The following is a 27,992-nucleotide window of genomic DNA, read 5'->3' as shown; positions in this document are numbered from 1 at the left end:
AAAATCACATTTTAATTTAGTAATTCTTCTTTTGTCATCTACTTAAGATTCCCATTAGAGTTAGTTTCGTATTCTATAATTAATTTTCAAAAAGTGTCAATTTTTAAAAGAAAAGAACTAGTTAGAGCTTACTGATGCAGAGTAAAAAAGAATTTATTATGATAAATGTATTTAAATTCCTTAAAAATTTTAATTTACAACTTTAAATAAATAAGTTTTCTAATGAGATCATGAACATGATTTTCAAGGATAATCTGTTAGATTAACAAATAAAATTAATTCCAATTTTAGTATATAAGAAGTTGAAAAGTAATTTACCCTCAGACTTTCGCTGAGATTTCTTTTTTTCTTTTAGTTGATCTACTAAACTGTACTCGTAATTTTGTGACGTCATATATTTTGTTTTGAATTCAAATGCGATTTCCATAAATAATATTTTCTATTTTATTTTTAAGCTTTTAACATTCATTCGCTAATTTTGAAATGAAATATTGAAATTGTTTACTTTATGTATAATCTTTAATTTTTAATATTTCTAAAAATAGTTGATTTTTATTTTTAAAAACTGCTTGTTTAAAACAATTGAAATTGGGTTTTATATTTTGAAAGTTAACAGAATAATGAAAGGTAAGATAATGCATGCTTTCTGCGATCGATTTTTTGAAAAGCGCGTGAGTAAATGTTACTTTTTTTTTAATGTGTCAGCAGATTATTTTTTAGATTGAAAAATGTAAATGAACGTGCTATTTAGTTATGTCACAGCCTGATAATTTTGTTGAGAATAGAAAAAGAGAAAGTGAATTATTCTTATATTTTTACATTGAAAATGTTCTTTTAAATAGCATCACATACTTGTTATATCTGCGGAATTAAAAGCAAAGAAATAAAAATAATATTATATTGAGTCTTTGAATTGAAATTTCTTTAATTTTAGAAAAGTGAAAATTTTCTAAAATTCCGAAAAAAAGACCATTTCATATATCACTTCAAAGTTCAGAACAGTAAATTAAATTTTTAATAATAGTATATAGTCTCGCCAGAAAACTTACTTGCATTTTGGAAAAAATAATGAATTACAATTAGTATCAAAGTATTTATGATACTAGTATCATAAAGTATTTATGATACTAAATTTTTTAAATGATATATATATTTAATAATTTTCTAAGTTTAAATGCTGGACAAATTTTTACATTTCATTTAATATTTTATATTGGAAATAAGAAGCTATAGACTTTTATAATAACAGAAACATATATTGTACTTTTTTTTTCAAATTATTACTAGATCAGTAAATCATATTATTCTAGAACAGTAATTCTTTTTATGTGTTTTTATTTTTTATGTAATTCTAAAACAGATTATTCTGGAAAGTAATTTTTTGGACTGTTTTGATTTTTATCTTTAATGATCATTTTGAAAGTATCACCCACTTGTTGCTGATAGTTATTTATTAGCATTACTGTTTTTAATCCTTTTTTTTGTTATAAATAAAGATATTCGTGTGAGACAGATATTCAGTACGAACTGCTTCATTTCTTGATTTAACTTACTTGTCCTGTTTGGATTTTGCTTCAGAAAGGACAATCTAACAATATTTCCTAATAAACTGGTTGCAGTATGGGTCATTCCTTGTCAAATGATTCAGAAAAAAGAAAAAAAAAAAAGGTAGGGTCTCTGTGGTAAGATCTCAGTTTCTGAACCTGAGGGCTTCAGTTTCAAGACTAGATTTTACCAAAGAACCTCCGTGTAAGTTGGTCTAGTGCATGTTAAATCCATCTGGGCCAAACGCCCTCCCAGTGATGTGGTGTGGAAGTTTAGAAAGGGAGTGCCAGCTCGGGCCTTGTCCTCATCATCTGACTGCAGTTCAAAATTACAAGGTTCATCCCAAAATAGCCTTAGAATTTCTTTAAAATGAGACATTAATATAACTAAATTAAACACACAAAAAAAGTAATTGGTGTCTTGCTGATTTTATTGTCAGATTTTTTTTTTTTTTTTTTGTGTGTGTGTGTGTGTATGGATTTCTGCATGGAATCCATACACACATTTTTGTAGACTCATAGAAGAAGAATTTATAATTTTTCTTTTTCACTATATCAATAGAGGCCATTTAGGTAAATTCATTATAGAAATGCTGTAGCTTGCAATGGTTTTTATAATGAAAGTTTGGAAAATTTTTACAGTTTTTCACCAATTATTGTTCATAAAACTCCAAACCACCCTTTATTCTAAAGTTCATGTGTATGTGTATAATATTTGTCTATTAAGATGATTGAAAAACTAAAAGTTCTCGCTTGCCAATGCATTAATATTTATGTTTGCTATTTATTAGCATATCACTGTTAAATCTTTTCAGAAATTTTGCACTTTATCTTCATTTTTTGCAGGAGCCTCAAATTTTCAGTTATGACAAAAAAATTGAAATATTTCATCCTGCAGTTTTGGATGAAATTATTCATTATTTTTTTTTATTATTATTGCATTAGTTTTAATATGTTATTTTAGGAGTGAGAATTCCTCTAGAGTGGATGAGATATGTAGCCAGAAGTGGAAAGTTTTGGTGGGAATTGGTGTACACAAAAATTCAATTTTTTAATTTGAATTTGTTTTCCCTGTATCTTGTTATCTATTTGATTTGCTTTCCAGTAGAGGATTCTTTTTTTGTTGTAAATTTTTTTTTAATATTTCGTTTTTTTCTAATTTTATGTTTTTTATTTATTGGTTTGCTAAATTTATTTAAAAGTTGTATTTTTCACTCTAGAATTCTGGCTAAGTGTTTCATTATTGACAGTCTAAATATGTTTAGCTTCATTGTTCTGTCAGCATGTGGAGATGCATTGTAGTACTATGATTGAATTAGATTATTAAAAAAAATCCAGTCTTCTACAAATAAAAGCAATTGACATTTATGAAAAGATTGCTGGTAAAATAGAAGGATTTTGATACTTTCAAGTTCATCATCATACAGAACTTTGATAAAAACACACAAAAAAGTTTTTAAAGTCAATCAAATGTTTCTATGTCTGAAAAGGTTCCCTATGTCTCCATAGTTAAATAAAGTTAATAGTAAAGAAAAGTTAAAAATCTTTTTTTTTAAATAAAAAGCTGCATAAAAATGCAATTAAATTTTATGAAAATGCATGCAACTTTAAAATAAGAGAAATTGAGTAAAAGGCCATTAGTGGAATGACAATATATAACAGAGCAAAGATAATTGCTGTTGTTGATATACAAACCAAGCAATCACATGAAAAAGAACTGCAGGAAGGAAAAAAAAAAAAGTTAGGCATCAGTAAGTTTCCTTTGGAAATGCTGGCGTCATTTGAGATCTTTCAGAACTTTGAGATGAGAGAGAAAAAAATTAAAATTTGTAACATCATGCACATTGTCATTGATAAAGATACTCAGTATGTTCCTATATAAAGCTAAAGCATTTTTTAAAAAGAAAGTTCAAAGCATTTGAATGGTTGTGCACCAAGTAAGGAGTTGCAGATTAACAACCACCATCCTTGTTAATATTACTTCATGATTTCAACTATAAAAAAAAGTGATGGACATTTTCAAATATTTATTGACAGAAATGAAATTTGAAAAGAGTGTCTGCCAAGTAGAAATAAATTAATTTCCATGAACAAACACTGAGGAGAGAGTAGCATTTTCTGATATAATTACTTCGCTGGTCAGGAAGAAATGAACTTTAATCAGGGTAAAGATGAAAGATGGTGATTTCCACAGACATATGCTTATATTTCAGCTCATCTAAAGAGTTTAAATGCAAGTCAGGAACATTTGAAGATATTGAAACAAAAACCCTATTGAGCAGTAATGAATCAATTTTACTATAAATCGTAATTTCTGTTGTGAATGGTCTTCTGTGTGAGATGCATTTTCCAAATCATTGCTAACATAAATAGCTCTATAATAATCTGCACATCACTTATGAAGCTAAACAAAAGAATATCAAAAAGTAATCAGCTTTAAATGAAAAAAACAAAAACGGATTGGATGAGCTTTGGTAAACACTTGTAACCATGACTAAACTAACTATATATTCTTCTTCCCTGATTTTACTAACAACATCAGCATTTTCATCATTCTCCTCTCTCATTCAAAGAATGAGGCTTCCTTGCAGCAATTTAAAAATATGAATATTTTCAAGGAATTTCAACTTCTGAAGAACTCAGTCACATACATTTTTTCAAATTAAATATCAAATGGATTTGGGAATTTGTTATCCAATTCAAAACTAACAATTTTTGATAGTATCTTTTGGCTTTAGAATCAGTGTGTAGTTTGGTGGGAAATAGAACACTTTTTTTCTTCTTTCTAAACCTTGGGATTATATTGAGAGCATAGCTGCTTAGTGATGGGAGCCTTTATCTCCTTCATCTTTTTATCAGCTTCTAATAGCCAATTGTTAAAGATTTTCTTTATCATCCAAACCTTTTTATTTGCCTTGTAATCAATTTATAAATTTTTTACATTTTAAATGCATCTTCGATTTGCAGTTTTTTTTTCCACAACAGGAATCTCAGCCATTGCTTGGATTCTTTTTTGCCTTTTGATTTTTTTTTCTTTTAAAGGCCATTGTCCTATCTACCATAAACAAATCAATTTCATCTGCATTGTGCATATCATCAAGGTGGATTTCCATTCTTTTTTTCTTGCTATATCCAAACTTAGAATCATTAATGATAACTAATTTTTCATTACCCAAGTTGATTTCAAATTAATCTTGTGACAAAATTCTCAAAAGAGGAAAAACTATCCATTGGTAACTTTGGAAATGTAGTTGCATTGCAAAGTCATAATAATATTGCTTTTTCAGAAATCAGTACTACTAAAGACGTTAAATTATTGTTTAAGGCATTTGCAATTCAAAAGTTATTATTACTATAGGATACTCAAGAAATGGTGAGTAAATGAGAATTCTACTGGGGCCAAAGAAATTTTTCATCATACATTACAGTGATTGTTTATTTTGATAGTATATTTTCATTAAAAGTCTATTTGAAAAATCCACTGGATACCTAATTTATTAATAATCTTTGAAAAACTCTGAGGATTGAAAATTTAATTTAATTAAATATTAAATTAGGCACTTGCATAAAATAAATTCGAGGGGAAGAGTGTAAATATTTACATTTAATCATTATTAATAAACATTATACTGAATAATTTAATGAATTTTTGCTGCATTTTTTTATTGTTAATCAAGAATTTTGTTGCTATATTTATTTATTACAGTTGATAGTTACATTGAAGAAGTTGAAAAATGTATCCAGGCATTCAAAGTTCAGTTACAAGAGCAGCAAAAAGAACTACAGGAAGATGAAGGAAAAGTTCTAGATTTATTAAGTGCTTTTTATAAAAAAGTAAACTTTTTTACTTATTTATAAAATATTTTTTACCATTTTAAAAGTAGTTTCATATTTAATTTTTTTAAAAATTGTGATTCTGTGTTTTAAGTAAAAAATGTAATAAAAAAATCTGAATCTTAGAAATCTTTAAATAAATATATAAATTTTTATTAGTTTGTTAGAACAGTCTTTTTTAATCAAAAATATTAAGTTGCATTTTTGACTCTGTTCAAATATTTTTTGCATTTTATTGTGTGTTGAATAATAGGTTTTATTTAACTTTTAATACTCTTTATGTGCATTATAAAAAATTACTATTCTTACTGTGAGAAAATAATTCTTAGGTAGTTTGATACTACTTTAAGAAATATGTGGGTTATTTTATGTAAATAACTAAAATCTCGACAAATTTCTTTTGTTGTTTAAGATGATAATTAGCATTGTATAAATTTATATCATGAATTTGGTTTAATCTTTTTTTTTTAAAATTTCTAAACATAATATTCTAATGTTTATTTATATTTTATTTCATCTTTAAAGCTATCAGAAAGATGCCGAAGTCTTTTTTGTGTGCTTAAATATATAGAATTAATATACTTCTGCGATTCCCATAAAAAAAATCTGTTTTATCTTCCTTAATAATAACAAAAAAAGGAAAGTCAATACTGCATGTGATATGTCTAACTTTGTGTGCCTCCTAACAAATAGTATCTATGGTTACATTATTGATTCTGTTTTGTTGTGCATTTCTTATATAACAACAACCTCATTATTTTATCTTTACTTAAGCTTAAGTTGATTATTACTTTATGAAGATATTTATGAAGCTTTAAGATATTTAAATGTTATGGAAAAAAGTATTCAAAATATTTGATGCAGCATACAACATGAGTAGTTACTTTTAATTAACAGGATTCACCGAAGCAAGACCTACATTGTGCAGATCAGATGACAATTTCAGTAAGTATTATTTTTATTCTACCATTAATTTCAAAAAAAAATTTATTTCTTAAATATTAGCATTAAGATTTTGTAATGTTTTAATTATGAGAATTAAGGTTGCTGTTAAAATCAATTAGTACAAATCTGAAAATCTTCCAGTATTTCACTAATAATTTTCTTAATTTAAATCCTTTTTTTAAAAAATAAAGAAAAAGGAATTCAGTATTTTCAATTCCTATGACAATTTTTTATTTTTATTTTGTCTTAGCTTGAAAACATTTTGGATGAAAATTCATTGTTAATTTCATTATCTTAGATTTATGTGTGAAAATTACTCTTAGAATTTCAAATGAAAAATATAAATTTTTGAAAAATTCCTTTGAAAGTTGTTTTATTCAATGGCATACTACCTATTTTGAAAGCAGAATCAATCTTTAATGCACTTGTTGAATTTCATTTAGTCTGTGTCTGCCAATGTTAATGACATTTTTTTTTATTTGACAAATGTTTAACTGAAATCAAATAAAAATAAAAGCTAATAATTAATTTTGTATTGGAAAAAAATATTTACTAGAATATGTTAATGATTTTCATCCATTTGAAAAAGATTCAACAAATTTCACAGACAGATAAAACTATTTGTGAAACTTTATTTATATCTGTTTTGTAAAAGGTAACCACTCTTGTACTTTATTTGGCATTTAATTAATATTGAAGCTATTAATGTGTCCATTAATAATCCACATTTCTCGAATTCTGCGAATTGAAACTATTTTAGCTTCTTGGCGTGTCTTCATCACGAAATTTCTACTCCTTTTTAGAAAATTTGGGAGTCTTCCAAAAATGTATAAAAGTATTGCTGCAATCCCCGTTGAAAACGTTTCTTCTAGAACAAAGCGAAGAACATCCATGTATAGTGCAGATTCTATAATGTACAGAAAAGAACAAAAAGATCTAACATCGGAATATTATTTGAAAGAATACCAAGACATCTTCGGGACCTTTCCTCAAACCAGAAATGGTAAAAAGGAATGTTTTGGACATCAAAATTGAAATCCATTCAGTCCGAGAATATATCCAATCCATCATGCTGTTGTTTTTTTCATTTTCCCCTTTCCCATTGACATTTTCATAATGTACAAATTTAAATATTTCTAAAATTGCAGAAAGCAGTGGTAAAATTATGATAATTTTTAACAAATAGAGTAAAAATAAATTATTGCTTTTTAAAAGTTCTCTAACCATAATGTCAAATAAATAGTCAGTATTTCAGTCATTAACAAGCCTTTTTCTTTTTATCTAAACATCAAATATGGTTTCATGAGATTTTTTAATTTTAATGTTCTTAATTTGAACAATTTATTACTTTTGAGTTATTATTATTATTCCTGTTTCAGTTCCCTAATACAAGTTCGATTAGTTCACTTTTCAAGGATGATAGTGCTGAAAGTTTTATTTTTAAATTAGGCCAAGAGGATAAGCGTCGACATCTTGTGGCTGAAAGGAGAGCTGAATATAATTTATATTTAGAAAAGGTGCATAAAGCTTTCTTTTATTGTTTTATTATTCTTAATTTTAAATTTTTCTTAAAAACAATAATTTAACTATTCAACTTGCATACTTTTTGAATATTTAGAGTTTTAAAAAGAAAACCAATTAATTTTTTTAATGGGAGTTATTGGTTTGTCAGTTTATTTTGTACTGAGAATAAATGATAGAAATATTACTATATTTTACCTCTCCATTGTTTCTTTTATTGTGTTTCATTTGCTTGTAAAAAAAATGTAACTTTTTAAAAAGATTTTTTTTTTTTTTTGTATATTGGAAATATTTTTGTGTGTGATGTTAATATATTATATTATTATTACAACAAATTTAATCCTAGATTTTTATTAACGTAAAGAGAAAAACTTTCTGCAATATTTTTCTGAAGTATTTGTATTTGATCTTGAAGATATACTAAAAGTCGAATGCTTAATGTGATTTGCATTGGTTTAATATAGATATCTGTTTCTCTCTCTCTCTGTGTTCTTAAATTAATAGCTTATATGCTTTTATTAAAGACTTGTTTCATGACTATGAAAATATAATTTTGTGGTTAATTTTTCACTCAATTCTTGATTAGCTAGAATTTTCAGGACTTAATTAACATAATCAATTAATTTTAATGAATTTTTTAATTCTATATGAATTGTACTGTCTGTTAGTAAAATTTGGGAAAGGAATTTATTATAAGATAGCATAATTTTTGTATTAATGAATTAAAGATTAAAGTAGTAGAAAATGATTAAATGAAATTTTTAAAAGTTATTCTTTTGTAATTAAATGATTATTATTATTACTTTTTTAATTATAATTCTTGGAACCAAATTGAAAACATAAAAGCTTGTGAAAATAAGGAAATCAGACAATAGGAAATATTACAAAGAAGGGAATTCTGAAAAATTTATTGAAAATTAAAATATATTATAACTTATTAAATTTCCTATTTATGTAAAGTATTTATATTTAATGCTTTTATTATTAACTTTTGTTTTGATCTCAAGGTTTTTGATAATATAACAATTCCCTCTTATTGAATATATGAATAAGACTTTATAAAAAGATTTTATTCCATTCCTTTAAGGATTTTTTTTTTTTTTTTTCATTTGTCACTCTGTTCAGAATTGCAGATAAATTTATTTTCTTTTGAATCTCATATATCTGCCTTTGTGCTTCTATGTAGATGTTATTTTAAGTATTGTCCTTACTTCCATGAAATGTATATAAATTATAGTCTCCTGTTATCAATACACTAAATGTTTTTTAGCAATGTGACTTTAGCTCCATTATTTTATAATGTTTCTTATCAAAAATTTCCTAATTTTCAGGTTTATAGATTCAGGATTCTAAAAAGAAAATTACCTTGATCACTTACTTTCCCCCCTGTGTGTTACTTTTTTATATGTAACATCATCAACTTTTAATATTCAATTCTTATAAATAAGTATGAAGAAAAAGAAAGAAAAAAAATCATTTTGGTTGAGATTAAATGGCTTTAAACTTTAAAACTTTAATTCTTACTGGTTTCATGAAGGTTTGTGAAATTATTTGAATTTGATCCTGTTTAATGCATTATCACTATCGTATAAATATTTGGTTAACCTTTTGTTACTTATTTCTCAGTTTAAGATGTATTAAATCAGAAATGAAGAGATAATGAAAATAAAAAGTTACCATTATTTAAATTTTCTGAGGAGGCTTGTTTAAGTATCTAATTTTTGTTATATATTGTAGCATTAGAGTAAACTTTTATGTATAGTAGAACAGTTTAGAATGTAATTAAAGCAAACTTATCAAAAGTTTCATCACAGCTAATAACTGTTATGAAAAATTTGATTGTATTGTAAATGTTTTCAATGATCCTGATTTTATTTTGCTCTTAAGTTATTCAATTTTTAACCTGAATATTGCTAAATAATCATTATCATTTTTTTTTTTTTATGAAAGGAAGTATATTTCTTTCATTATAAGGCAAATACTATTTATAATATGAATTTCTCATTTCATTCATTATAGCTATTCTTTCTTTTTTATATTTGAACAACTAAAATTAGTAGAAGTGATTGTGAAATATATTCATCAAGAATGAATCTTATATCAAATTTTTAATATTTTTTAAATATTTAATATAATTTGTGGGAAAAAGAGAAAAGGTAATTATGAAACAAATATAGGTCTTTCATGATTAGAGTTTTCAAATTTTTGTGTGAAATTCAATATGTCAAGTTCTTAAATGTACTTTTTCCCCTCCTTGTTTAAAAGAAGGATAAAGAATTACAGTCTCGCCGTAAAGTCCTGGAGGAAAGTCGAAATGTGACTCCCCGGTCTATTCTTGAATCTGTAGATTATAAGAAAATACTTGCTAAGAGAAAAGAAGAGGAGTCGAAATTTAGGTATTTTATATCATTATATAAAAATTTATTCAATTAAGTTTACTAGCATTATACAAGTTGTGGATAACAGTCAATTAATTATTAGATCATAGAAATATTTTTTTGTGTATAGAAAAATAAATAAGAAACCTATCTATTTGGACTGAGGTCTTTCAGTTAATCAACTGATCTTTCATTTCAGTTGATTAAAACAAATTATCATAATTTTATAAATGTCTTGCATATAAAATAGAGTGCCTATGTATCCTTATATAAATAAACAGCTCCTATTTAATCTCGATGAAATTTAGCATGTGTGCTTTTCAAAATGTTAAAAGGATAGATCACTGCCAACTTTCCAAAGTCCATACAAATTATATCTAAAGTTTAGATGTTGCCATTTTCCCAGTATTTCCCAAAAAAAATATTGCCACACAAAAGCTGATTTTCACAATGAAGAACATTTTAAAATGTCATACAAAAATTAATTTTATACTTTATTTTTAACAACATTTTTTGTTATTATAAAAAAGTCAAATGATTTCATTTATTCCATCAAACTATAATTTTTTAAGTATTACTTTTGTTGGGGGGGGATGCTGGATTTTTATTACATTTTTTATTTTTATTTTGTTACATAGTATGGTCTAAATCAAATAGGAAATACTTAGATCTCTCTGTAAAGAAAATTACTTGAATGATTTCATTTAAATTTTGTACATTTGCTATCCTGAGTTTGAAAATTTCTGGACAGTTATTAAAAGTTGAGATATATAGATATGATTGAAAGTCAAGTTTAATTAGAGTATTTCTATCAGAATTTTAAGATTTTAGTTGTGTTTTAACATCCTTAATTTTTATAAAATAATTAAACATATTATAAGATAAAAATTGCAATATTTATCTATAGAAAAAGATTACTAAATTAAAGTAGTATATTTAATATTCTTTTAAATTTATAGATTGCATGCAAATTTGAAGGTTTATTCTTCAAAACCCGGAATATTAATTTAATTTTCTTCATGTTGAAATTGAATATGAATGTAAGCTCCAAAAATAGGCAAGTGAATTTGGTGTAATGATATGTGTACAATGTTGCAGATCTTTATTGACCGTTTGGAATTCCCTGAAAAGGCTTGGAGGTTTTACGATTTTTTTTAAACAACAGTGAATATCATGAGAAATAAAGAATAAAATCTACAAAATATTGTATATATATAAACTTTTGGAAAAACTTCACTTTTATCATTGTGTTAAAAAAGAAAAAGAATTTACCAAAAAATCTTAAGATGAGAATAGAAGGCATAAAACATTGGAACATAAGAAGCAATAAAAGAAGGCTGTAAAGTCACAAAGAATATACTATTAAAAAAATCACAAATATTAATTTAAAATAGATTTAAACATAATTACAATCTTAATTTATTTGAAATTTTTCTATCTGCTTCATATTTATACAATTTTAGTTTTGACTTCCAAATTTTTGATTTAAAAAATAATTTTCATTTTTATTACACTGATAAAAGCAATATATATATATATATATATATATATATATATATATATATATATATATATATATATATATATATATATTGCTGTTAAATTTGGCTTTTCTGAGACATAAGTTTTCACAACAATAAAATAATAGCCTGCAGAACCAGTAATATTCTTAAGGGTGAACAATTTGGTTGCTGAAGTTAGCTTGTTCAAAATTAATGTAATTTTAAAATCATTTGAAGCATTTCATTTCTTATTATTTCTAAATTATCAGTAATTTAGATTTTTTTCATTGTAATATTAAAGTAATTTAAATATTTTTATCAATATTTATGCTTATTTCATATTAAAGTTTATTAATTACTAATGTTATTTTTACAAATTATTTTTCACTTGGAGTTTATGTTTTTTGAATTATTTTTTCAGGAATCTCAATTATGCTGAACCAAGTATAGATAAAAAAATTTCCAAACCTGTAAGTTGAATACAGTTAATGATTGTTTGTTTTAAAGACCTGTGTTATTTTTTGAATTAGTTTTTGGTAACTAATTAAGTACAAAATATTTGAATTGTTATGAAAATTTGGTGGGTGTATTGTGAAAGGAGTCTACCTTGTTGGATAGTAGGATACTTCATTCAAAGAGAAGTCCACAATTAGTAAAAGCATGGCTGATATATATACAATGAGCAGCACTTTTATAGAAATTCACAACACATGCAAATAGAAAATCGTTCATTAAAAAACAGTAATAACAGTCAGCTTAAAATAATTACAAAATTCACACTGTGATCAATACTCTAGACAGAGAATTGATTGGAATTGCTTCAACTCTTATTTTTATATAGATTTGACAAGGTATGGGGTTTTACAAATAAATAAATAAATAAAAACAATGTCAGATCTCAATTCCTAATACAAATAGAGTCAATTCCTGTATTTTAAAAAAACTTTTATTTTGTGAATAAGATTGTGTGTCATTGACCTGACATTTTAAAAAAAGAACATCTTTAATTTTCCCTTTTTAGTAGCGAGACTAACTATACAGGAAAGCAGTGTTACTGATTCATAATTCATATATATTGTTATGGATTTACTCTTCCGTCGGGGTTCTTTTTAATTTGTTGGTCGATGAAATGAACAGTCCTTTAATGACAGATGACTTTTATTAACGCGAAAACAACAAATATACAGCCGAGACGAACACAGGAAACACACAGCAGCATATTACAACAATCAGTAGTCCACAAGTAGTAATAGGTAGCAATAGCAACCACAGCACACAAATCAGCCAGACAGAATTCAGCAGAAGGAGGGAATTCACGTAGTTTCACTCTACGGCCTCTTCAAATGTCTGCAAATCTCCACTGTCTCCAACTGCCGTCTCACTACTGCACAACTGGCTACTCCACACATGACATGATGCTGCTTCTACAGTGAACAACAGAACTCGGCACACAGCTCAATTCTGCAATCGCTTGAGCTCTTTGCTGGACTGATCCAACTAATCACTGTATACTCTTTACATGATAGATTTCTGTTTGAGACTGCCGGCCTTTTATAATTCCCAGAGGCGGGCGGAAAAGTTTCTGGTCCAGTCAGGCGCAACTTGGTTCCAATTGGCTGAATCGCAAAAATTCTCGAAGTTTCCAGTAATATCTATATTGTCACCAAGCTCTGAGATCACGTGCACCACCAACACCTACAGGGCTGATCTTAAAACGGTCTTTCCAGTTGATCAAACCAACCATGCTGGGAAGCAGTATCACATATTTGTAACAATATATATGTATATTTCTCTTTGATGTAAATGTTAGATAATTTTGTTTTACATTTTGAATTTTAAATTGAAGACTTTATTATGGCATTTCTTCAATTAATTTTTATTCTTGGTTTGCTTTCATTTTTTATCTTGTCAATTGCACTTTTATCATATATTTTATCTATTTACTGCTTTGATTTACCTTTTTTTTATATTATCAATAGAAGTATTTTTTTGTCATATATGTAGGATTTCTTTAACTTCATTTTTAACTATACCTCACTTCTACAATAACTTGAAATTTGTAAAATTTTCAGACTTTTAAAGAGATTTATTGTTATCAAATACTCAGGGCTGTAAGGTTATATTTGGTTCTTATGCTGTAAAATATTAATACTCACCCATTCAACCATTTAGGATAAAGTTTTGAATTTATTGAAACTTTTTTGTATTTTCAGTTTCTTTGTTCAGATTGTTGTTTGTTATCAAGTAGCTGTTTTACTTTCATGCTTTGAATTGATTATTATTATTATTTTGTTAATTCAACATATATGAAAACATTTAAAATTAAAATCTTTAATTGCAGAAAATTAAAATTTAAGTTGTATACAGTGTTTAATTTTATTTATTTATTTTTAACTGAGCTCTTCTTAAGCCCTGTGCTTGAATAGACATTTTACCTGATATTTTAATGTATTTAATATTTTTGAAGTACAGTGTTATCTTATACATATTGCACATTTTTATAACATAAATTATAGATTAATAAGTGTATAGTTTCTATATTTGATGTATATTTTCATTTCTTTAGAATTTGTATTTAAAGAAAATTTAAAATGTGATTATTTTCATCTGTTTCAGTAACTTTTAAGTATTTAAAATTTAATGTTAAATATTTATTTAAAAAGTGTTATTTAATCATTTGTTTCACAAAATTATGAAAAAAAAAAAAATGTTTCCTTGAAACTTTCTAAATTGCTGCTGCAAATTTCCCTTTTAAATGATATATATTAATTGATTGTTTTGTATAGTAACATTTAAAATCTTTAGCATTCTTTCTCATGATTGTTAGTAATTTACTGGATTTTTTTTCCAGGAAACTGATAGAGTAAATTTTATTTACTTGTACTGCTTACAAATGTTATTACAGTTATATTCAGTAAATTCATTCAATTGTAGTTATTGAGTGTGTATTTATATAACATATATATTTAATGTAGGAAATTTCTGTGAAAGAAAATGTAGATCTATCTTTGGAAAATCATATCAAGTAAGAAAACATTTACATACATCTTAACAATAGAAATTTTTACTTAAAAAAATTATTTCCAAAATGAAACAAGAGAAAAAATTAATTCTTCTAAGGAAACTCTACAAATTAAATTGCTGATACATTTATTATAGTCTATCAAGAACTTCAATTTATGTGATTCTTTTAATTTGTTAAAACTCTGATTTAGATAGATGTTGCTAGATTGAATTTTTTTAAACCCATTAATGTGCAGCATTCTATTTATGGGGCAGCAAGCTACATTTCCTTCTTTGCAGAGCTAAATTGAACACATTTTATTTTTCCTTTTTTTTTTTTTTTTTTTTTTTGCAAATAACTAAATTTTCAATCAAATCAATAAATTTCAATTCTTTGAAATCCAAAAAGTAATAAGATGAATAATTATACTTGCATTATTATTATAAAATGCATAATTGTGGGTAATTACTCTTTTTGATGCTTAGGAAGAGCAAAAATAATTATAAGTTTATTATAATTAATTTTGTGAGTCTGACTCAATTTAAGAGTTTTATCTTATAATTTTTTGTAGCTTTAAAATTTGATTCTGTAATAAAATAAACCAAATTAATTATATGGATTGAATGACTTTGTAAGTAAATTAACATGATGGTGGTGGTTGTATATATTTTATTTCCATATTTCTTATACATTAATGTCCTTCATTTCATCTGAAACTTGATTTACATCATACTACTAATATTTCATCTGAAGAACTTAACAAACTTTTCTACGTTAAGGGTGAAGCTGGCAATTTCCCTGCATGTATCTTAATATGTAAAAACCTTAGAAACAAAGTTGAATACTGTTTGAAAACATTCAAAAAGCTAGTAAACATCTGGCTCTTAGTATGGTCATTTAAGTAGGTTTTTGGTATGGAATTATATTAATGAAATATATTATTCATCTTGCAACACAAAGTGTCACACTAAATCTAATCTTCTGTAGGGTGTGTTGCTATGTATATCCATTTACTTCTGCAAATTGTTATTTATATTCAACACTATAATGATATGACTCATTGTTATAATAATATAATGTAAGTCATTTAAAACTTATGCAATAACATAATTTATAAAATAGATAGACTTATAAAGTTGCATATTACAAACAGAATAAGATTAACTACTGCCTACAAACCAAAAAGGGCATTTATTAAAAAACCTCTTGAGCAGCTTAGAATTTTCTGCCTAATAAAATTCAAATTTTTGAAATAACATGAAATTGTTCAAATTGCTGTCATTTGTCATCAAGTTAAATGAATTAAAATAAAATAAATACTAGCATTTTCTGTTTAAAAAAATGTTCTTGAGCAGATTAAAGAAAAAATGATATTAAAAGTCATATTTCTTTTGCATATAAGATTGAATTATGTTTGTAAATTAATAAATGAAATGTTTGGATCAACATGTTTACATTCAAAATTTGTTATCAATTTGCAGTATGCAATAGTTTTAATATTTATGTGTTTAATATTAAGGGTTTAAAACAAATCTTTCTTAGCTGTTACAAAAAATAATGAAAAGCTTGGATATAACTATTCCTAAGTTTTGTGTAAATGTTCATTTGTTTTTAGAAATTATTATAATTCTAATTATAAAGAAGGTTATTTATTCTTTTTAAAGTGATTGGGGATGTCTTTCTTTTTTGTATTATTCTAATTGAAGTCTTTATAATGGCTCATATCATTAATCTTGATTTTTTTTGTACTTTTCTGAAAAAACAATAATATTAAAAAAAATTAATAATATTTTTCCTTGATGCATGTTTATTAATAGATCAATGGGTTTTCTTTTGTAGGTCAGGTGCTGATCTTCCTATACCTCAACCTGCTCCCATTGTAGCACATAGAACTGGAGGAGGAGGAGAACCAGTCAAGGATTCTTCTGGGAATCTTATAAGTAAGCACTGCCACATTATTTGTGTCTTAAAATCCAACGGTCTCAACTGTCCTCTTTTCATAATAATAATAATAAATAATTCTCTATAGTTAAATAAGGTATAATTTGCTTGTATTTTGCTTTTTAACATTACTTTTTGTACCTTTTTTTTTTCAAAAATCAAAATTTGTTAATTTTATTTTAGTTTACTTTTTAACATTAATGTAATCATTTATGTTCCTTTATTTTGAAAATATTTACAAATGAATTTTACATTATAAAATTTCTTTGAAAATATGTACAATATTTTTATTCTTTTTATCTTTATATCTGTGCTGTATGATTTTTTCCCTTTGTCATAGTTGTTTCTGTTGAGTTACTTTTGTTTTTCTACAATCCTTCTCCACTTGAAAAATATCTATGCACTCGGATCATTTTTTCTATTTAACATGATAGGCATATAGCTGGTTGGTTTTTATTGTTAATCTAAGAAATATTAGTAAAATTCAATAATTTTTCCAAATTTTACGTGTAAAATATTTTATAATTTTAAAAGATATAATAATAAATTTTTTTGATGCCCTGTAACATAAAATATAATTAAAATCTTCTTTTCCGCATACTACTAATTGAATCAATTGCCTTGAAAATAATTTCTGGCTATTGTCTTTTGTGATAATTTGTTTTGTCTTTAAATAGCTTCTTCAAAATTCAGTTTAGTTTTACTTGACACATTCATACATCAAGAAAACATTGTATTGGGAAAAATTATCTTGCATGCATTCTCTTTCTTATATTTTTTGACAGTTTTTCAAAAAATATGAGAAAGTTCATTCTATTGTGTGGCTGTTTTTGGTTTATTTGATTAACATTTCCTTTAAATTTAAAATTTAGCCAACAGGGGATATAAAGCAAGTTCTTCAGAATACTTTCCGTTTCTACAAGACACTTCCAAGCACAAAAAAGATTACTATAGAGAAGAATTACGCAAACAGGTTAGACACTATTAATTCATAATCTGCATTTAGTTTATGGTACATTATAGCAATGTAGTAAATGTAAATTTCTTTTAATTTTGTGCAGAAGTATTTAATTGTAGTAACAATAGTTAATGAAAAGTGTTTTTTTCCCCCTTATTTATTTAGAATAGCAGGGGTGTTTGTGCTCCGGGGAAACCCCGGAATTCCGGGGATTTTGAACTTCGATACCCGGAAATTCCGGGGATCGTCGTTCAAAAGGAAGTAGGAATAATAATGAATTATTTATTTTGATCTGGGTAATTTTGTTTGCTTTGAAAGCAGAAAACGAAAGGTCAGTGTGTGTGGTGAAAACTTTTCCTTTCTTTCTCCAAAGGCAGTGATAATGCGTGAAAAGGGGGAAAAAACTTCTTTTTTGTTCTTTCCTTATTGCGCGTTATGACTCATTCCCCCGGTTCTCGGACATTCTCTTCTGGATTCTTTTCGGCAAGTAGGCGCGGCAGAAAAAAAAAGGGAGAGACTTCGTTCGACCAGATGTGCGATAACGTGACTCTGGGTTCAAAGGTCTTATCTCTCCTGGCGTGGCGCCAATAAGTAGAGAAGGGGGATTTTTCGCCGTATTAGCTATTTGTCATTGATCGCTTCGCAACTTTTTTTTCTCCGCTGTGTAAAATTTTCGTTTCATTTATTGATGCACGTGTAAATTTTTCGTTTCGCTTATTGAAATATTTTTTTATTTATGTACGCAAGAGAATTTCACTTTGAAATTTCAGCATATGAAACAGAAATTACCCCTTAAAAATTCATATCTAATTAGTTTTACAGCATTAGATCCAGAGCTAAGAGGTAAAACCAGTACAATATTAGCTTTTGAAAAATTATCATCTTTTATGTCCCATATTTTTAGTGATAATGAAAAGTCAAAAGTAGAAGCTGAAATAAGGTTACACCAGAGTGATATTGATATCACCAAAGAAATGCTCTACACATCTGATGAAAGTGGAAATCAAGTCAAGTGTACAATTGATAAATATTGGTCTAAAGTTTTTAATTTAAAAGATGTTTTCACAAATGATTATAAGTATCCTACATTGGCTAAATTGGTCAAAGCCTGCCTTACTGCTTCCATGGCCCATTAGTGGAAAGTGCATTCAACTTAATGGATACACTTGTCACTGACTATAGAACCTCTCTTAAGATTGATTCCCTAGATGCAGTGCAGACTATTAAATATGATTTAATGGCTTCTAAAGAAACCTCATGTGAAAAATATGGCTCAAAAAATCCAATGACTGATCCAATTCACAAAGATCTCTTACTGAATATGAACAGAAGTTGGAAAACATATCAAGAGGACTTAAAAACATGTATTTCAGATGAGTCACCTATAAAAGTCTCAGAAAAACCTTCTACATTAGCAGAAAAGCAAACTGCTTCTACCTCTGCATGTGCAGTTCTCGAGGAAATTTCTTCAACTGTAAATGAGGAAAATAAAAGTCAACCTTCCTGCAATTATGAAGTTCACCACAAAAGAAAGACAAGCCCACAAACATCAGAAAATAAAAAAAAGCAGCAGAAATTAGATAATTTTTTTTAAAAGAATTAATTCAGGTAATTTAAAATATTTGCATAAAATGTAGTAGTTTATATGTTTGAAAGTTTATGGTTATTAATTTTGCAAAAAAAGTAATTCATTGAACTTTTATAATTAGGTCATTCAATACTTCATAATTGTAATTTTTCATTTCTCCCCTCCCCCCTTCTCGAAACTCCAAAATGCCGGTAGTAAGTCCGTAAAAGTTTCAGGGGATTTTTTGGGGTCCCACAAACACCCCTGGAATAGCATGGGAAAGTTAAATATTATAGAAGTATTTTTATTTTCCAAACTAAAACTTAACATATTTTTGTGTGCCGCAGTTGTTATTGTCAAAAAATATTCTTGTTTTTTTTAATATAAATATCTTGTAATTAATTGAATGTGCATCATATGTATATGATTGTTTATGAAACAGTTTTTGCTTTTTTGTTCTATTTTGGTTTTGTTGAATCATTTTTTGACTTAACAAATTTTTAACTAAGTAATTAGCTTAAAAATTAAAACAAGAACACAATTTTTGGAAAAAAAGAATAAAATAGAAAGTATATTTCTTTGGTTCAGTATTAAAGACGGTAAATACAAAAATAACAAAAAATAGCATTTCCTATAAATTTTTGGGAAATTAGCATTCCGACGTAAAGTGTTTTAAAAGATTTAGGAGATATGTTATCACCGTATTTTTTTTATTTTTCGTTACTAATATAAAGCTAAAAATTTTCTAAAGCAGAAATATCAAAAATTCTCAGAGGAAAATAGGGAAACTTACAGATATCTTATTCTATCTTTGAATTCTTCATTTATAAAATCTTAAGAAAAGAGATATTTTGATTACTAAATGAGCTCTCATATATTCTATATTAATTTTCTTTACCATAAAGAAAGCAAAATCATATCTTGTCTATTCAGGTCCATTCTCAAATATGAAACATCTATTGTTTGCTTTCTTTCTTTAATTTATATTATTTTTATTGTAAAATTTGTCAGGTTTTATATAATTACTTCTATATCATGTGATAATTATTTAGAACAAATAATCTGATAATTAATCTGTAATAATTTTTAGAACAAATAATTACTTGGAGATAATTTTGTAATTTCTAAAATGACATTCTTTCTTATATATTTGCAAAACATTGCAGAAATTCTAATGCTTTTTTAAAATTAATTATTGCAATATTCAGAATCTGCTATGTTATGAATTTCTGCTTTGTTTTTACTTTTAATGGCAAATTAAGTGCACTTTGCTATATTTCAGCTAATAAATTTGAAATCTGTAGAGCAGAAGTTTATTGCATAAATATATCAATTTATTCATGCATACATAAAAAAGATTCTCTGTTGTGAAATATTATTTGTTAATGCATTTATGCGTCGTTATCATATCAGATTGAAGAAAGGAAACGAATAAAGGAACTGGAAGAAGAAAAAGCTAGACTTCTGGAAGATCAGATTGCGCAACGGATTGAACAGCAGAGGAGACAAATGCAAATGGAGTATGAGAAAGAACTTCAGAAGAACATCTTACTTAAAGAACAGGTGAATTCTTCTTTTGCAGACAAACTTTAGACATTTTTAGACTAAACTAATGGAAAACAAGGATCATTTCAATAAAATTGTGTGTAAAAATAGTATAATGAAATTTCATCTATAAAATTTTAAAAATGTTTTATTAGTGTTTTAATTATATTGTTTTATTAGTTATGAACTGCACTTTGAACTGTATTTTTGCATTGAAATAATCATTTCAAAAATAATTCATCTGTTTAATGCTGAAGTTATCAAATTTTTTAAAAAAAAGTTTGATGCAAGTTTAATTTTTTAATTCTGTAGAAGATTTAATTTTAGGAACATTTTAGAAAAATCATAAAAGTTGAATGGAATCACTATTAATATTTCTTATTTGACTGTTTAAAATAATTATAATCTTTTTCTTTAGTTAATCTATTTTCTTTAGTAATTTTAATTATTATTTTTTAGCGGCAACAAGAAAGATTAAAGCAGTTAGAAGAATTCCAAAAACGTGATGCTGCTTTGAAAAATAAAAGAATGAGAGAAATTCAAGCGCTAGATGGAAAGGATTCAATAAACTTAAATGTTAGTTATCTTTATTTATGAAGCTACCCATGTTCTTGAAGATGAAAGACATTTAAAAATGAAACCTTGTTTTAAACTAATGTTTGCTTATAAATTTGATTGAAATGAATTGATATTTCTCTCAAGTACATTGCACGATCTTTCTTTTTAATAGACCTAAGAAAATAGTTTTAACTGATGGGTAATTGAAATATTCAGTTTATCATCTGTATTACTTTTTTCTTTATATGATTTAAAACAATTTTTAAATTGTTTCCTGCTGATTTTGCTTTTTTGTAAAGTTTTGCTTTTTTAGCAAATTTCTTTCTGATTGAAAAATCTTTTTTTCCCTTCTGGGAAACCATGGTTGTTGCATAATACTAATCTAATATAAAATACCTTTCTTCTGAAATTAGTAAAAATATCAAGTTAAAAACAACAAAAAGAATTTAAAAAAAAGGAAATGAAATGTTGAATCCAGCCTGAAGATTTTCTCAAGGCTCACCCTCAGGCAGGGATGCAAACAAGGGATTTTTCTTTGAGGGATCTGACTTTCGTCCAAAAATATTGGCCCCTTGTGATCCGAAAATCCCCTGAAATTGAAGATGTAAAGTTTGATAATTCCTTCATGAAATTTATAATTCCTGATCTAATTAAATTTAATATTGGAAAAAACGATCTATTATTTAAAAATAAAAATAATTTAAATAAAAAGTTCTGTGTGGTAAGAATTTTAGATATTAGCTTCCAAAATCTAAAATTACCTAAAATTGTGTACAACATTAAAGTATTTTTTCCTTTAAAGGATAAAGCAATTGTTTCAATAGCATTTAGTTATGCAGTAACTGTAAGGAAACGAATTTGTAATTATAATTATTATAGCAAAAATTTAAATAAGATAAAGAAAACAGATCGTAATTGCAACAAAGAAATTTGCAAAGATTATACAGATGCTGACAAAGATGATATTATAACAGGAAATTTAAAAATTATTGAAATAAGAGATTTAATGGAAAGGGGAACCAAACTTAGATTGAGAGAAAAAATAAACATTAAAAAATTTCTATTGGACAAGATCTTGATATTTTTATTTCTAAATTATCTAGGAAATACCATAGGCCTTTGGAAGGTTTCAGAGAATGGAAAGTGAGAATTTTAGAGGAAATAAACACAAAAATGCAGATATTGGCAAATCTAAAGAATGAGGGATATGTTTTTATAAAACATTGAAAAAAAATTAAAAAGTGATATTTGTTATTACAGTAATAGATAAATCAACAAATAATTTCTGTTTAATTTGTAAATATTATTGTAAAGAACTATTAATTAATGAATATAACTCTTAGAATTATACATTTAAAATAATACCGGGGAAAGTAATTAAATAAAAGAATACTGTCTTTTGCGAACTAAGACTTGCTCCTTAAACTATCCTTATTTGTTCCTAACAGTAAAATTTCATAATAAAAACTTATTAAAATTTAGATTCGTGACTTCTGGCAGTTATAATTACTATACGAGAAAGCATTTCTTTAAATACTTGAGAATTATCCTGAATAAAATTAAAGAGAAAGATAATTTTATAATTAATAGTAACAAAACAGTTTTGGATTTAATCAAACAATTTATTCATGCATATATTAATAAACTTAATACTTATGATCTCGAAAATTCGTACACTAATGTACCTCATGAAAAATTAATAGATGTGAGTACTTTTACATATGAACGAATATTTAAATGAAGATATTATTACAAAAAATAACTGGCTAGAATTATGTAAATTTAATATTAACGAAAATAACGTTTTTAACAGAATTAATTTCTATAATAAAGTAAAAGGCATTCCAATGGGAACAGCTTTCTCAAATGCTTTAGCCAATATTTTCCTACATTATTATGAGAAAAAATAATTAATTTAAAAAATGGTTGGAGATATATTGATGACTTACTTTTGTTAAATTTAGGCAAAGCTAATATTGTTATTAATTGTTATCCAAAAGAATTAGTTCTAAATGAAACAAACGAAAATCAACTTAAAGCTACCTATCTAGATTTAAAAATCGAAATTTCTAATGGTAACACATTAATAAGTGTCTACGATAAAAGGGATGAATTCAACTTTCAAATAATAAAACTTAGTAATTACCATTCTAATTTAAACACTAAAATTTTCAAAAATTTAATTTTCTCACAATTTAACAGGATTAAAAAAATTTGTAATAACAAAATTTCTTATATTGAAGCTACAAATAATCTCATTTAAAACTTAACTACTAATGAATTTCCTAATTTATTACTTGGAATAATGAGTACTTTCTAGGGAGCGATAATGCAGGTGCAGCTATGGATGTGGGAAGTTTTAATTGTTGTTTGGCTTGGTGCCTTTTTTGTAAAGTTTTACATGCTACTGGTATGTTCTTTCCTTTATGTTGTAAAGATATTTTTGGTTTGTGAGTGATCTTTTGTAATTTATGTTATTGTAATTTCACTTGGATTTGGAAGTTATAATTTATTGTTTTATTTCTGTGAAACTAGTTTATCTCTAAGGTCTCAATTTCAGGAGATTTTTGGGTCACGAGAGGTCAATATTTTTGGATGAAAGTCAGATCCCTGACAGAAAAAATTCCTTGTTTGAATCCGTGCCTGAAGGTGACTCATGAGAAAATCTTCAGGCTAGATTCATAATATCTTTTCCTTTTTTTTTTCTTTTTTCTTTTTGTTTATTTGGTTAAGTTTATCTGTGTTTTAGTAGTAGCAACATTAGCACATTCTCTAAATACATTTGCATCTTTTTTTAATTTGATTCTGAAATAATTTTTTAATTGAATTTTCATAATGGTTGTATTTTTGATTAATTTATTTTGGACTGGTATTTAATATAATTAGAAAATGCTGAAGCAAAAAATTATTAACTCATCATAGAAACAGAACTGCTAGTTTTGTAGTAAATAAGCATATTTAAATTTGCTGCATTGCATATGGGTAAAATTAATGAAACATTTGGGATTTTTTAATTGACAATACAACAATTTTAAAAAGAGAAACTTTTAATTTTGAATTATTTTAAATCATCATATAGTAATAGAAAGTCATCTTTGTAGCTTTATCTTAAGCATATGTGTTGCAGACAGTGTGCGACTGTATTGCAATTGAATTATTCTGCACGTTTTTTGAAAATTTTTATGCTTATTATATCTTGCTGAGTAATTTAAAGCTAATCAAACTGAAGTCGTGTTATAAATAATTTCATCATGACAGAAATTTTTATTAAAATATCCAACTATCTTATGCTATTGAGTTATATAAAATAATAAACAGGAACTGAAATGAAAATTTGATTTTCTTTATTTTATAGAATATGTATTATTAAGTTTGTTCTGTTTAAAGAATAAAAATTTGATATTACTGTTAAGGTTGTGCAAGAACCTCCCAAAAGAAGTGCTTCACCTCCTGTGCCTTCTGTCCGTTCCAAAGTTATTCTAGAAAGAGTTGTATCTCCAGAGGTTGCAACTAAAACTCAGGCTTTAAGTGGAGGTGAAAATATATGTATTCATATTTTAATTACTATTTTTTTCTCCGGTTTGAAATGCTATTATATAATTTTAATTTTTATTCTGGTATATGTAAATAGATTTGTTTCTTGATATGAAAAAGGAGAACATATTCCTCTTTTTCTTATTATATTACTTATATTATTTGATCTTATATAAAAAATTCATAAAATTCTGAGTAACCTATTTTTTTATATTAAATTTGTCTCTGTCTTTTTTTACAATTACTTTTTTATTTTTATTACAAGTTAAATGTTACAAACTTAATATATTCCAAACCTCAAACTTAAATAATTTTTTTTTTTCAATATTGAAAAATATTGAAGGAAAATAAATCTGTCTATGGAGCTAGATTAATTTCATTTTAGAAATGATTATTTTTGGCTCAGAAATTTGACTTTTTTCTTGTTAAAATATTCAAAATAAAAATACACAGGTAAACATCATATTTTTGCCTTCCTCATACCCTTCTGATCTAGAAATGAATGTGTTATTTTATTTGTTCTTTCTAAAGATAGTTTTGAGACACTTTTAATAATTTCACATTTTACAAGGAAGATTAAAAAAAATATTTGATTAAATGCATTTCTTTATTTAAAAAAAAGAAGTTTTTATCTATTTGTTGGAGAATTAATGTTAAAATATTTTATTTTTAGTGAAGCCAGAAAATATATTTAGTTCCTTGGCTGAAATTAGAAGAACTATCATGCAGGAACAGAACAATGCAAGGAAAGATTTAAAAGTAATTTAATCAAAGTATTTTTATAAATGTTCATATCTATTTGAACAATTTTATATTTGAAATATAGGTACAATTTACTTAGTGGGATTATAAATGTTCTATTTTTATTGACTTTATTTTTTTTTCTTTGTTTGCGTTTTCTTATCTTGCTTGAAATCTTTCTTTAATTTTACAGTGTTATTTTTGTCAAGTGTTCAGAACTATTTATATTCGAATAACTGTTTGTACAAAAATTCTTTATGGTCTTAACTTTAAACCTTGCAATTCAAATCCAGTATAAATTACTAAAATAGAATTTTTAAAAAAATTGCTTTATGAGAATAGGTAGTATTCCTATAATAAAAGTTAAGTTTCTGTGATTAAAGCATATTAATAAAATGTTATTGTATTAGTTCATGTAATTAGAAATAATCAGTGGAGCACCAAATACAATAAAATGTAATCATATTATAATTTTCTCTCCAATTAAATTCAACAGATATAAGATTTCCCTTGGTAGAATTTGAAAACTCATTTTCTGATGTTTAAAATAGTTTTAGAATAATTTCTTGACTAAATAATGACAATATTCTTGTTTTATAACAATTGTACCAAACAATTTCTTATAAAAATTCTGGACAGTAAAATTACTGAAAAAATAGATGTCAATCTGTTTATAAGCATGATGTCATACATAAAAAATACATCTAGATTGAGTGCATCTCATTTATGATGGTTCTTTCAATTGCATTTTAGTGGTACAAAATTTTTATGAATTTTTTATGCATTCACAGAATATTCACTTGCATGATTATTGCTACGATTTATATTACTCTTTTAAGAATTATTGGACTGTGTGAATTTTCAACTTCTCTTTTTTAATTAAAAAATTTAAATAAGAATTTTGAAAGTATTTTAGTATAATAAATGAGTATTAAACATGGTTATCAAGACAAAATATATAATGTACAAAAATATATGGCAACTGCAATATTCAAAATTTGATGCTCGTCAGTAAAACTAAAAGAAAAAACGACTTATTTTTCCAATTCTTAAATTTAAAATATATATATATATATATATATAATATATAATTTCTAGGATTCTTATGAAGTAATGAACAGGCGAACGGTTGTTGATGATTCTGATGATTTGCCTTTCTGATGGTAATACATGTTTTCTTTTCCATATTTTGCTATCCATTTATTGCCTTGTAAAATTTCAGTTATAGTGGCCTTTCTTCATCACTCTTATATCTCAGTATGACTTATATTAATTTTAAATATAGTTTAGGAACTTGTGGTGTACAATAGCACTTTTTAAATTGTAGAATGTTTTTTTTTTTTTTTTTTTCAAGATTCATATTTATTGTTAAAAATATTGCTAATGCAAAATTGCAGAAATTAGCTTTGCTTTTAAAAAAATCAAGATTTTTTTTACCAAAAGACAAATTACTACTATCCATAGAACAATATGACTAATCATTGTATTATGCACAATGAAACTTGGTACTCGTAACTTTTTAGATTTTAACTTTTCATTCATGTTTTTGCATTTGTTGTAAAAATTTATATTAGAAATAGTATCCATAGAACAATATGACTAATCATTGTATTATGCACAATGAAACTTGGTACTCGTAACTTTTTAGATTTTAACTTTTCATTCATGTTTTTGCATTTGTTGTAAAAATTTATATTAGAAATAGTATTTATTATATTTGATGATTTAATTATTTAAAATAATTTTGACTTGAATCATTTTAAAATAATAATTTAGTATCTAAACAATGCTTTCTCAATATTTATTGCTGTATTTATTAATATATTAGGAAATAGAATTTTCTTTCTAAAATAATCTTTTTTTAATAGCCGACATGATTATGTAATTGACAATACAATTCACAATTAATATAGGATTTTTTTACTGAAATTAACTGCATTAATTATTGTTTATCTCTGTTTCTTTTCTTTTGTATTAATTGCTATAATTGAATTCAAACTTTTGTCAACATTAAAATCATGACTAACATTTATTATTTTGATATATATTTCAGAGAAATGAAACTTACTTATTATCTTCAGAAAGAGCCGTGTTCTTCTTTTTGTCTCCAGATTTTATCTTGGAGAGGTTTTATCTCCAAGAATGTTGCTTTCAGCAAATACAGAATTTATAAAATATATTGCTAGAGGTCTGCATCGAAAAAAATTTTTTGAATAGTTTATCCTTTATTTATTTTTTAAAATCCCCTTTTGAGATTTAAAAAAAAAAATCATTTTTTCTTGAATAAGAGAAGTGACTGGTTAATTCAGCAATATCACTATGAAAATGTTTGTAATCAGGTTGATGTGTGAATGAATCGACATGAGAAATAATTAGTCTTATGCAATTACCTTTATTCTTTACTATACTTGAAAAAAAAT

The 27,992-nt window shown here is 25.6% G+C and overlaps 1 protein-coding gene across 3 annotated transcripts; it reads left to right on the top strand.

Moving 5' to 3' along the window:
* The first annotated feature begins 409 nt into the window (after positions 1–409).
* Positions 410–27,856, top strand: LOC129988965 (non-muscle caldesmon-like). Of its 3 annotated transcripts, none has more exons than XM_056097263.1 (15): positions 410–627; positions 5,251–5,378; positions 6,276–6,323; positions 7,703–7,840; positions 10,113–10,240; positions 12,146–12,194; positions 14,700–14,749; positions 16,568–16,668; positions 17,542–17,642; positions 20,608–20,757; positions 21,199–21,315; positions 24,711–24,831; positions 25,505–25,590; positions 26,671–26,735; positions 27,626–27,856. In XM_056097263.1, the coding sequence occupies exons 1-14, from the start codon at positions 621–623 to the stop codon at positions 26,731–26,733; spliced, it is 1,287 nt and encodes a 428-aa protein (XP_055953238.1). In that variant the 5' UTR covers positions 410–620; the 3' UTR covers positions 26,734–26,735; positions 27,626–27,856. The 3 variants fall into 3 exon arrangements, with proteins under 3 accessions (XP_055953238.1, XP_055953237.1, XP_055953239.1); XM_056097262.1 differs by having other exon boundaries at positions 10,110–10,240; XM_056097264.1 differs by lacking the exons at positions 410–627; positions 5,251–5,378; positions 6,276–6,323 and adding an exon at positions 7,096–7,326 and having other exon boundaries at positions 7,773–7,840; positions 10,110–10,240.
* Positions 27,857–27,992: the final 136 nt, after the last annotated feature.

Source organism: Argiope bruennichi, chromosome 10, assembly GCF_947563725.1.
Source record: "Argiope bruennichi chromosome 10, qqArgBrue1.1, whole genome shotgun sequence".
In the NCBI taxonomy this organism is placed as follows: domain Eukaryota; kingdom Metazoa; phylum Arthropoda; class Arachnida; order Araneae; family Araneidae; genus Argiope; species Argiope bruennichi.
Note: the sequence above shows the minus strand (reverse complement) of the source record. Positions and strands in the feature narration are given on the sequence as shown.

What these genes read in the sequence shown, in the direction of transcription:
- LOC129988965 (XM_056097262.1), top strand. An exon ending in TAAGTGCTTTTTATAAAAAA is followed by an intron (nt 5,379 to 6,275) that starts GTAAACTTTTTT and finishes TTTAATTAACAG; the next exon opens with GATTCACCGAAGCAAGACCT. An exon ending in CAGATCAGATGACAATTTCA is followed by an intron (nt 6,324 to 7,702) that starts GTAAGTATTATT and finishes TTCCTGTTTCAG; the next exon opens with TTCCCTAATACAAGTTCGAT.